The sequence below is a fragment of the Echinococcus granulosus genome (genome assembly GCF_000524195.1).
Source record: "Echinococcus granulosus chromosome Unknown EG_S00160, whole genome shotgun sequence".
Classification (NCBI taxonomy): Eukaryota; Metazoa; Platyhelminthes; class Cestoda; order Cyclophyllidea; family Taeniidae; genus Echinococcus; species Echinococcus granulosus.
In genome coordinates this window covers 107,064-119,680 of record NW_020170540.1, presented here as the reverse complement: position 1 = coordinate 119,680, position 12,617 = coordinate 107,064, and the positions used below count along the sequence as shown (strand labels likewise).

Sequence of the window (12,617 nt, the reverse complement as noted above, 5' to 3'; positions counted from 1 at the left end):
TGTGGCGATTGTTTGTCTTATTTTTGCCCCCTGATTTCTATTCACCTCTTGAGAGGAGAAACTGAGGACGATGATCACTACTACTTTGAATCAGTAGCATGTTGGGCACATGTGTGTGATTAATGCTTTTTAATTTAAATAATTTTCGAAGATTACTTACCTAAATATGACTAGACCTTGTAACTAGGTCCTCAAGGCTTATTTTTCAGCTATCTAAAGTAAAGATATGGGATGCTAAAGGTCTTAGAACGCTTCCTGGATGCCCGTGTTAGCACCCAGAATGGATTACGAAACTGAACAAAGAAACTCATTCTGAGTGACCTGAAAGCCCGCATTTGACGAGTTACGTGGGCGAACATATAATATGCCCTAATGTTTGGAGAACCATCACTAAGATAGAATAATAAGGTTTACATGGATAAAGCACCTATTTTAAGGAACTGCAATCACTTATTTATAAATACTGCCCTTCTTTATAAATATAGGCATGGAATAAGCCCATCTATGCTTTAATTTTAGCAAATCAGGGGTTGCCTGCTGCCCTGCCGCATTTTATACCTTATCTTTCTTAAGTGTTTGGGTGGTAGGAAATTGAAAGTGAGGGTTGCTAAAGCCAGAACATCTAAATGGGCAGAACCTGAGAGGCGTTTAGCACTGCGCCAGAGTGCTTCCAGTTTTGTCTAAGGTTCAAGTGGTTTCTTTCAGCTGTTTTTATGTCCTTATCCAGTTACACTAACTAAATGACCCCCTTATGGAGCCAAATTTGGATGATATGACATTATCCGAAGGCATTATGAAAAGCTTGGAAGCTTATTTCAAATATGAATTCTACTTTTATACTATGCTTTGTCTACTAAAAGTAAAAAACTAACCCTATTCAAGGGCCTTTGCGTCTCACTTTTAGTTCCTAAATGTCTCCCACTGTAGTATCCCAAATGATTAGCAAATCTTCTTGGTCCTACAGCATTTGACATTGTGTCCCGGACCTTAAAGTTTGGTCTTGCTTCTACTTGATACACCAGTGGTAGAATTGTCCATATGCCAGAAGAGATCTTTTCAGTGCATGTCCGGATACCATTGAGGGGATAGGTTTCAGATGCACCCATTATTTAGCCCTCCACAAATAGATGCTTTACGGTAAATGCATACAAGTGAATCAGAATGCTGTAGGAATGTTGGGATGTGTGATGGCTAATTATATCCATCAGTTTCACAAAGACTTTATCTCACAGTCTCGAATTCCACTTCTGCCACCGGTCATTCAGAAAAATCAGGTTGACTGCTGGCAGGTCCTCCACCAAAGTCCACCTCATAGGGCAGATTTTGGATATTTGGAAAGGATATCACCATAGAGACCGTCGAGTTAGTAATTCTTAAGGCAAGATTACCACGCCTCACCTACTTCACTGGCTTGGGCTGGGTTAACTTGATCTTAGTTTGTAGATGCCATAATCTGGTAGTGATCTCATATGACATGTACGTAACTCTAGATTTGGATGAGATACAAGGACTGTCACACATATGTGACGTTGCAGCCGATGGTGGTAAATACCTCATTTAGATATATCAAAGTGCTTCGGCATTGTTTTATTTATAGGATTTGACAATCTCAAAAAGAATAATGCACAAAAATAGCTTTTTAGTTTTGAAATCACTTACCTTCTCTAGATTGCACAACCTGGATACATGCCACCCCAGTGTCTATCTTACAGGCCTTTATAGTGTGCTGCGAAGCCACGAATTCGACTTTTCAAATTAGCAGTTAACTTCTCTTAAAGGCCATTGAAAAGATGCCTTTAACAAAGTTGTGACCAGATAGGAATTTGCTGCCAATTATTTACGCAGACCTTCTTAATTATCTTTTGCCTCGAAACTCGTAAGTCTAGTAAATTTTTAGCTGTAATCTGTGGAGTGGAATAGCAGCATCATGGCGAGATATTCTCTACTATTCCAGCCCCTTGTGGCGAATCTCGTGGCTCCTATTGGTGCCTCAAAGGAAGCTGACACCTAAATGGATGACCAGTTACTAAGCTGAGCAATATCAGCAAGGGATGCCAGCCATGAAGTGCGTACCCGCTACCGCAGTTCCTAATTCTGCTTCAGAACGATTAACAAACAGAAGGACATCTAAGGATGTCTTTGTTTACTTTGATATATTTGAGTCAGCAAATCAAAATTTTACTTATAAGCACAGTCCTGCCTGCAGCTGCGGCTCTGCGATTTGAGCAATTTTGCAGAGAACGGACTTCCTATAAGTTCGTGGTGCAATAAGTCATGAAGTACGTCATTAGTGCACAGCATGGAAAAATGTCCTCTTAGTTGTGAAGACTTTAAAAGGTACAGGTGATTTGATGTAGCGATCTCTTATATTGCTTTAGCAAAGGAGGCGAAATGGTTGCTGCTGTACATGATGAGGAAGGTTTGTGCAGTGACTTAGGTCTGACTTAGTTGCAGACCACATTTTAAATGTTCTAATGGTTCTCTATCCTCCCACACTTCCATCTTTCTAGGCCTTCCAGGAACTGCTGTATTAGGGAGTGCGCCCAGACACAAACAAGACTTAAACTGCAACAATCAAGAGAGAGGTCTTGAATGTAGACCAACACCTTTCTGGGTAACGCATCTGTTGAGCACACGTGTGGTCAAACTTCTCATTCATTTTCATTACTTCAGATGGTCTCTCAAAGCCTACCCGTATGTTACATTCATTAATTAGGGGAATATGAACGAGGATGTGGGAAATAAATTCTCCCGGGTGTTCCGAAAATTAGCCGCAAGGAAAATATCTGTAAAAGTGGAACAGGGTTATTCTGAAAATAAAATGCCATAAGTCAAAATTTGGGTGTTGCATGAAATCAACACATAAGTCGCTTTAGTAGCATTGGTAAGTCTTTCGTTTTTGTCTTTTCTGTGTAGCTGAAGCATATCATGCCCACGCTATACCAATGCCTCATCGAGATACATCCCTCGCCTTGAAGTCAAGAGTTGTTTCCGTACTCCAGCTAAAAGGAGGGGCTTAAACAACACTATCATTCGATCAAAGTCCGCACTGACCAAGGGTGGTTTACACCTATTTGTCATTTTGTTCGAGACTCTCATTTTCCTAGCCTTTTATAGGGTTTGTCAAATGATTCCCGGTTATGTAATAGGAAAAAAAATAACTACTAGAGGCTTCCGTTTGCCTTCTATGATCCTCACCACTTTTAGGTGGCACTATGTAGCTCGATGCAAACAACCATATTAGCTCTAGTCACCTCTGCTTCCTAACCATTTATTCTATCTTGCATGAAGACACGCGATTGCCTAATATCAAGCGAAGGTGGCAAGCAATGCTCGAATTGGCAGGAATGAAGAGAGCATGAAGGATGAGTCAGTATCTTTCCCCTTCTTCCACCCCGTTTTTCCTTTTCGTTCCAACTGTTCGGTTTCGGCTATTTCTGTGGGAATAATTTTTTTTACAGGAGTTAGAGCAACATCGAGTGGGTGGATTTAAGCTGCAATTAGTTGGCCTTCAGTTAGTGTATAAAGCAAGGACACTTCACCAGGATGAAGTGTAGAGCGCCGAGTGACTTATTTTGATGCAACCAGCGATGTGCTTGGCCACTTTAAAAGCTCTCATTGCTTCACAGGACAGTGAGGAATCGAAATTAGGAAACCGTCTCCTTTGCAATGTGGAGGAAAGGAAGAAAACAGGATATTTTTGTCATTCAGTTAGTCTTTAGGCATCGATGTAAAGGAATCACTTCATCGTTCATTCCCATGCACTACACGTTGTGCATTAAATGTCACATATGTGTGCCAGACACCTCTGTCAGTCAAAACAAGTGGGGTGAAGAGGGAACCTCAAGGAGGCGTGCGATTAATTTATAGAGGTAACACTTGTGGAGGTTTGGTCCAGGCCATTCCACATAGTAAGACAAAAATCACTCCACATAGTCATGTCATCTCGCTCACCCTAAAGGTACTTCTTGAGGCAGAAATTTACAGTAAGGAGTGACTTCTGAGCGATAAAACCGACAATTATTTTATTTCTGAATAACAAACATCTCTCTGACTAAGGATGAATACATGTATAAAAGGTCCTTTAAAAATGCAATCAGAGATATTTGTCAAATGGGTTTTTGACAGTATTTAAGAATTGCTGAAAAAGCCATCACGATAAATTCACATGTGGGAGCTTATTCGTGTGCACTGGTAGCGCTTCCACCAAAATGCTGCATTCATGTTAAAACAAGGAAACTGGGGTAATGTTTTGAGCAGTGTCCTAATGGGTGTCGTCAAATGCAGAAACGAATGGCTCTCTAATAAAAGAAAAAGGCAAAGAGAATTGTAGAGATGAGTTCATTATCCCTGCAATCATGTGTTGGTGTAGGTGAGCTGGGATCCTGCCGAATTGACAGTTTGAGTAATTGGAAGGCAGAGGCTTCAATACAGACGCTTTTATCTGCAGGCGTGTGTTCATACACGACCACAGGCTGTCCCATGGAGCGTAGAGTAGAATCAAGCACTGGAGACACCAAGTGGTTCCAGACTTGTCCACTTTTTGTACTGAGTTAGCCTTGAACTTGCGGGTTTGCTGGCTCACTTGACGGCTATCCTCAAGTGGGGTGAGGGTGAACGAGGGTAGGAATTTGAAGAAAACTCGACACTTAGTTTGAAGAATGGCAAATTGTGAAAGCCGATATGGAAGGGCTTTCTGAAGTCATAGGTAGCTTCACTTACTAAAATATTACAATCGGCCAGTGGAAATATGTTGAGCGACAGTGTCATGTCCTGCTTCGATGAACTTATTTTGGATGCATTTAAAAATGTAGTTATAAAGATGCCATATTTTTGTATTCGCAATCACTGTATTTAAGGGCATAGGATGCAGATGTTCTCTCAAAACATACGCACATTATGTGCCTTCCTCAAGCTCATCAAAAGTCATGTGGAAATTCACCGTGTCTCTCTTTTGGTCATCTTAGTGGAACCTTTTACTTTTTGTCAAATACTCCGCTCATTTTAACTTGTTTTGGAAAAAGCATCACTTTTGTGGAAAAATTCATTATCTTTTCTGTACTTCTAGGTAAGCCTCTCATGAAACCGACATTTGTTTGAGTCAACAACACAATTGGTATGATATATAATATGAGTTGCTTCTAAGTGCTACATATCTTTGCCATCATTTAAGTCTTTTTCAACATAAAGGTGCAAAAGACACAGGATTAAACAGCCTGTCAAGGCTCTAGAAAGATCTCATTAGTAATGAAGGACCTTTAGTAGTTGCAGCGTTTGTTAGCGTAAAGAAATAATCATGCTTGCATGGAAATTGGGCAGGCGATACAATATCTTCTGAGTGGCAAACACTCCCCTTCTTATGTCCTCCCTGTGGAAGCACCAAACATTGGGCGATTATGGATAAAATCTGGCAAACAGGGATGGCTTGAAGGTGCTGTTGCCAGATATGACATCAAGTTGGAGTGTAACGATACCAAAGCGTCAACCAACATCTGTGGATGTTGAAGTGGCTGCTAGGTAAAACTTCGAATTCCTACTTTTAAATGGAGACCAGAACCCTTGATCTTACAGATTCATGGACTCGACTTCGACTGTATTAATAAGGTTTGTGGTTCTGGCTTGTTCTTTCCAGATTCCATTGTCTCCTCACAGTGCGACTACTTGTGGTGCTTCTTTTATGAAGATAGTACGTACAGCATTGATGAGGTGGTTTGTAAACCCAGGACTGTTTGATTTCGTAACACTTTGTGTTGTTGATGAAAACAAAGTCTTTGTTGTTAATCAGTTACCAGACGATCGTAATTTCAAAGGCCTCCAAATGGTGCTTTGAATGTGCCATTTTTGAGGGGGCTAAAGTTTGCTTCCACTTACTGGAGCTAGGCTAAAAATTAGACGCTTTTGTGGTTGAGATGTGGGCAATCTAACCATTTTCAAGCTACAATTTTGACGTAAAGAGCACTTTTTGGATTGAATAAGTTTATAAGTGAGAGGCAACTATGTTCTGAGGCAAAATTGAGACAGTCTTTCTATTAAATTCATGACAATATGCAGCGTTTCGTCCTCTTCCTCATGCATGAAAAAGCATTTGGCGAGACGATGTTGTCCGGTTGATAACTTTGCTTTGGATTGGGGATTTGAAGAGGGAATGAGGGATGGATTAGGACATACTTAAGCAGCTTACATATCAACAGAGGCAAGACATTGATGCCTTCATTAATAGTTAAGTGAGCAAAGTCAGCGAGGTTGTTTCGAATAAAGGCGATGCGGGAAGAGAGGCGCAGTCGATTGATGCCACACTTTCTGGCATAATTTTTAGAAAGAGTGAAATAACATGCCTCCGGTCCTTTCCGCTTCTAGAGATAATAAGGTTAGGTGAATTAGATTGATTCAGAATAGTCTAATTCTGTAAGGCTTTCTAAAACCTGCAACTTAGAAGCAAATAAATGGGTCACATCGGAGTTCCGAATGAATTCGCACACTAGGTTGAATCCATCATTCTTATTTTTTTGTCTCTAACCTGACCCGCCCTCCAACATCAGCATGGAGAGCAATTTAAACTAGTTATTTTCAGCAAGCAAAGGACAAATTCAACACTTAGGCCTCTCTTCACCTCAAAACTCGTTGCGGTCTCAACATACACTGTGAAAAGTCAGGATGAACCGATTCTGTAGCCATGGAGCAAATGTAACTATGGGAGCAAAATGAGACTGGTCATCACCCCAGCAAATGTTTGGGGTTAAAAAATAATGTTTGGTGTAAATATAAATTTAACCGACTTCATCGTACTTAGCGAAAAGTACCAAAACCTAAAATTGTGATTTAAGCAACGCCATGGTATTTGATTTCCCCACTGCTCGCGACCATTCCGAACGCACTAAACCGTGGTGGACCACCAAGAAGACAGTTTGTCAGACAACACTAAATACAAAAGACTGCTACCCTTAATTTGTCCCCACTTTCCCTTCTTTTAAAAGCAGGGGTGATGAGAATGGATGTTGAGGAGGAAAGTAGCAGACTATACTGCTGTCTATAACTCGAGTGCCACAGAATGATTATTTTAATTAAACAAATGGTGATCAAAGCTTAAAATTGAGATGAGAAACATAAGTGTTTGGCTAGGCACCTTTTAAAAGGAAAAAAATAGACGAAAGGTGGAATTGTGGAGGGAATAGCTGCGTGGCTGTTGTGTACACTATGGGGACAGACCTCTAGGAGTGAGTTTAAGCAGCCCACGGTTTTTAGTAGGAGCTATCCCAACGTGCGTTTGTGGCGGAGCCATAGTGTCAAGAGAAGGGTCCTAAAAGCTGATAGGAACAACTAAGTGCACAGGAGAGAAGAACATGTTCCGTATTTGGCACCCCCTTATCCTGTGCCATGTGTTTTACCATTGCTAGACCAATGGCTGTCTAAATACTTTTATAAACCGAAAAATGTTGCCACTAAAGGCATTAACCTTGATAGTAAACAACTTTAGGTGAAGGAGAGACCTTGCTTAGCCAACCACACGCATTCTGTTTTAAGGGGTTAAAAGAAATAACGGCCGTTTTCTCTTAGGCTGGTTTATTACCCACCGCAGCCAAAGCGAATCTAAAGTAGATAATACAGGTCGTTACACAACAGTTCTTCATGGCAAAATTTTCTTTAAGAAATACAATATTAGTTTCTAGCTGAAAACTGGTAGTTTAGTTAATAAATTCCTTTCGTCTAGTGCTTTCTTATCAAATATGAACTGGAAAATGCACGTGTTACACGGACAGACCTTGATTCTTTCAACTTGCCAATTATATCTAGTAAGATATTTTGGACACTTACCTTTTTATTCTCCTACCTTAAATACTTTACAGGTGTTCATTTATCCCAGGTAGTGGTTATTTAATAACTTCCATTTGCTTGGTTTTTTTCGTCTCCACAAACTTCTATTTATTCCAGTGCTCCAAAGAGCAGAAACATTCGCCTGGTGAGTAACCCCTCCTCATCTCTTTCTTCTCACAAAATTTTCTTGAAGTGATCACTGATTAGGTAATACGAGCAGTCAGATAGAGGGGGTGAGGTAGTTAAGAGAAAAAATGTTATTGTCCATTATATGGGCGTCACCCTGAACAAATTTAATGGCAAGGTATTGTCGACCCCCTTAGGCGTATCTTCACAAAAACGTCTGATTAGCAGACCATGTAAAGGCGAGTTCATTAACAAAATTACAGCATATACTTCCATTTTCCAATTAAAATGTAAACTCGATAGAGAGAGAATCCAAAATGACAATGGAAAAAGGTCAGCCTGAACATAGAGTGCTTTTCGACCTAGAGCATCCACAATGTCCGCAAAGGTGAAGGTACAGATTGGCACTTAATTGCAGGATTGTGGGTGGTATACTCTTTTTACTCTGATTTATAAAGTCGTTTAAAAGTAATTGCAATTTAGTAGCTCAAATTACTTTAAATAGCAATAAGATATATATTACTAATTAAATTGAGCTGTTCATTTCCGCTATCCATCTGATAGCACCAGTTATGTAAAATTCATACAAACTCTTGGTTTGAGTCTTAAATTGGTGATCAGAGATTTATAACTTAAATAAAGCCCTCCCTTTTGACAATTCTACCCATCTGATGATGATAGTATGGATTAGTAAGGCATTCAAAACCGTGTTTATACCGAGCTCATAGGCAGTATTGCGCCTCCTCCACCACCACCACCTCCTCCTCCTCCTTCTTCTTCTTCTCTCCCTCAATCACAACAAGATGCATACTTCCCGACCATATCTCGCTTGAAAGACGTGTTCAAACAAATATGCATTATAGTTGTAATTTGAAAGTCAATGTTATTTCCAGTTATCATTTTTCTCTTATTTCGTTCTTTTTGCAAAAATGCGATTTTCCTGCAGACCGGAACATATTGTGAAGCAGAAAATCAACCACAAAGAAGCAGTTTTTTTGAGCTGGCGATTGTTTTTGGCAATATGACTTAATGATGACTAATTGAATGGTCTCGGCCGTTTCAAATACTGTGCATCTTCCAATTGCATCAAGTAGGTCGGTCCCATTTGTATTTGTATTAAACTCAACAAGGTATTTGCAGTTAATAATTTTGTCTGCAGTGCATTAAATCCGAGCAAGCCTGGCTTCTCAAAGATGAAGTACATCACTTCGATGAGTTGTAGAGCAGTGTGGATGATGTAGGGATCATTGCCGGGAAACACGAAAGATGTGATTATTTACGTGACAAATGCTGCAACATAGAGGCTACCTCCCGATACGAGTCCTCCTGTCATCAAAGAATGTAAAAGCAAATCGTTTTGCAAAATATGTAGAAAGGTCTGGAAACATGTTGATAATTTTCGTTGTCTTTTATATGCCATCTGTCAATGCGTGACATGTATGCGGTCTTCATTTGTTTACCTTCTGCTACCTTCGATACGCACTCAATAGGTGTGAATAAAGCTACACCCTTCACCACTTGCTTAATAAACCTTTGTTAATTTAACCGATACGTCGGCCTTCAATTGTCCCAATCAGAAGCGGCACACCGCTGTTTTGCGTTTGTCCTTACTACTGATGTTAAATGAATGGATGACGTATGAACTACTGAAATCGCAATGTATGTTCGATGTGCTGACGTGGCAAAGTGAAGTACGGTCATAGCAACTGCGAACATGACTACAACGGTTCTCAGCTCGAATGACCACGAAATCAGAGCTAAGTAAGTTTGATGTCGATGTGTGGGACTTGGTTACAACGCACTTGGACGATGAAGAAAATGAGCCACCACTTAAACAGACCTTCCTTTAAATAGCAAACGCACTTCAATGACGGTTTGATCCTATAGTATGCTTTCGTTGGTAGAGGGGCATTTGCAATTTCAGCTAAGAGCAATTATCCGGGGAACTTTTTAGTAAAGAACCACCATTTTTCTTAAATAATCTAAATGTGCTTCAGTGTAACTACGCCCCATAGATTTGATGGCACAGCCGTATTTGTTATTTACCACCATATTTACCCGCTTTTCGAAAGTAACAGCAACTCTTGACGTGTGCAGTTTGGGGTCTAAATATGAGTGTCGATCTTTTCGTGCACTTTACTTTGCTTCGCACACTTTCACTGTCGTTGCGGACCCCCGTCAAGTGGCATTTGAGCGCACCCACATGTGACGCGCCAGTTGCCCTATCACAGCTTGGGGGTTCAAGCAGGCAATCAATGTTCTTTGTCAGTTTATAATGAGTAATTGGTTCGTAAGAAGAAGTAAAATTTGTCCGTAATATTCGAAAAAATAGAAAAGTTGGTTTGTTATGGTTGATAGAACTCTAAAATGTAGGTAGTGAGGGTGGAAAATATTGTGAATAGCCAGGTTACCTCTTGCATCAGCGGAGACATATCGCTTTTTTGACGAAAGCAAGGGGGCTGGTGTGTGGAAAACCGCAGCATGACCATCCATATTTGTTGACTCAAGTCCCACCTAAGATAGCCCATTACAAAGCTCTAGTTCAGTATGTGCTACTACAGCCTAGCCGCCTATCAAAAAAACTGGATCAAGACAATAATTTACCTTTCATATTGGTACCAAGAATGAATAATCCATTGGTCAGGTAGACGAATCTCATCGTGAGCATGTCTTTAGACTAGTAGGTAATGATGCCCAAAGGTTTGGACGAAGTCGGCACAAAATCTTTCACATCTTGGTTTCCCTTTGATATAGTCGTGCCTCATCGATGCCACAACAGGCTAATTCCTGATAGAGACAAACTAGTGCTAAGGATAAGATGTTGCAGCAATTCAAAAGCTTGTTTAACAGTGATAATGGATGCAATTTTAGGGCGTTAGTTTAAAATTGGATGGAAGATCTTGATTAAAGCAGACGTCTCGAGTTTCCCAAGTCTCTTCTACAGGTGAATGGCCAAGAGTTCTTATGATCTTGTAAATTTGGACACCTGCCTCGCTAACCCTTCCTAAACTAGGAACAGGCACGAGCATAATATTGGGTCCTCGTTGGTGTTTGTTATGACGAATGCAGAGTCCATCTAATGCAGGTTGAAGCACCATTTGCGAAAGTGAATTGCAGAGTCTTGAGTGCGCTCTGAAGTTGTAAGTGGCTAAAGTAGCACAAAAGAACATATATTACCAGCGTATGGAATCGTTCGAAAGCAGTAAGAAGTAAAGTCAAAGCCACAGAGCGGAAGTGCAACCCGCAGTGGCTGATATCGCCGCCTAATCAAACAAAATATCCGGTTATGCTTTAAGTTTCCAATTTTATCGTCCCGTCAGGTAAGAATCCACCAGCTTTTACCTGAGAATCTCTCGCAGATTGTAAGTTCACATCCGATTAGCAAAATTTGTTGGTAATACCCATAGTTGCCAAGCATGAGGTTAGACCTTGGACCTGTGGCAAGTTGTTCTGTCAGCTTCAAAGTGAAGTACACTAAAAGGAATTTGGCTCCAACGCACCCCCTCATTACACTTTACCATAATAACCTTGCCAAAATTCACCTTTTTAAACACACGCCATTCAAATTAGGTGGAATATCCATCTGCGCGTCGCCCTCCACGTGCAATTCATCAAAAATCTTCTTCATTAATGCAGGAAACCTCACCGTAGGAAGAGTCAACACAGCCAACTGGTATTGTCAAACGCCGCAAATTAAGAATTTATACATATTTTACTCCAATACCTTATTACGATTGTAGCATTTGGAAAAGGTTACTCATTTTCAAACTTCTTTCAAATTTAGGCTGATTAAAATTAGAATAATTCCTGCAGAAATTCAATTTGCCCATCAAGCCGACAATTCTTTCAATCATTTGAAAAGCGTCAATAGGCATCAGTTAATTGCGATTTAAAGACTTAGTGAACATTTTAAAAAAGTCTTGGCAGTATGGCTTACAAAAGCTTTTGCTTATGACACCAAGGCAGGATGAAATAGAAATAAGGAAGCAGTTGAAGTGTTGGCCTATGCAAAGGGTTTAAATAAGTCCTGCTCTCGAGTAAAATGGAAGGTTTTATTCTAAGTCAGCTAGATTTGGCTCAAGTGTTGTATTTTGTTGCAGAAAAAGGTGCTTTTTTTATCCACAACAAGGCAAAACGAACTTATTTATGACCTCTTGGTACAACCTTGTGTGTACAAACGCCTTGCCGGCCACTTTTGAAGGGTTAATTGCCGAACGATCTCTTTTTCCACTAGTTAATTGCAATGAAGTGATAAGCCAATTTGTTTGGCTAGATTTACCCCGATACACCATGACATTGGATGTTTGCTTGACTACGCCTATTCAGACGGCAAGTGGGCAGCGCCGACCTACCTCGTGCTCGAGAAGGCTCCATCTATCTGCCACATCGGAGACAGACGCAGCTTCCCTCACAACCACTTACCATTCACCCGGATACGAATGGCTAAAACTGAAGGCAGAAGGTGAAAGCCAAGAAGAAAACACACCATCATTGTATGGCAAAAATGACCCTATTAAAGTGATCTCTTCAACAAGTGGTAAGGACTCAGCTTGTACGCTTCGTGAGCTTAAATGACCTGGCAGACAATCGTCGTAAGATTAGCGGTCTTCCTTCCATAAATTCACTTATAATCAAGTGACTCCTGATCATACAATATCGCAGACCGGTACAGAAGCTCT

General features: G+C 40.4%; 1 protein-coding gene across 1 annotated transcript; it reads right to left on the bottom strand. All coding sequences in view use genetic code 11, as the record gives it.

Moving 5' to 3' along the window:
• Positions 1-8,660: 8,660 nt before the first annotated feature.
• EGR_09678 (hypothetical protein) lies at positions 8,661-9,186 on the bottom strand (the record flags this gene model as incomplete). The annotated part of the gene is made up of 2 exons (XM_024498927.1): positions 8,661-8,766; positions 9,146-9,186. 2 exons carry the CDS (start codon positions 9,184-9,186, stop codon positions 8,661-8,663), a joined length of 147 nt encoding a protein of 48 aa, XP_024346666.1.
• Positions 9,187-12,617: the final 3,431 nt, after the last annotated feature.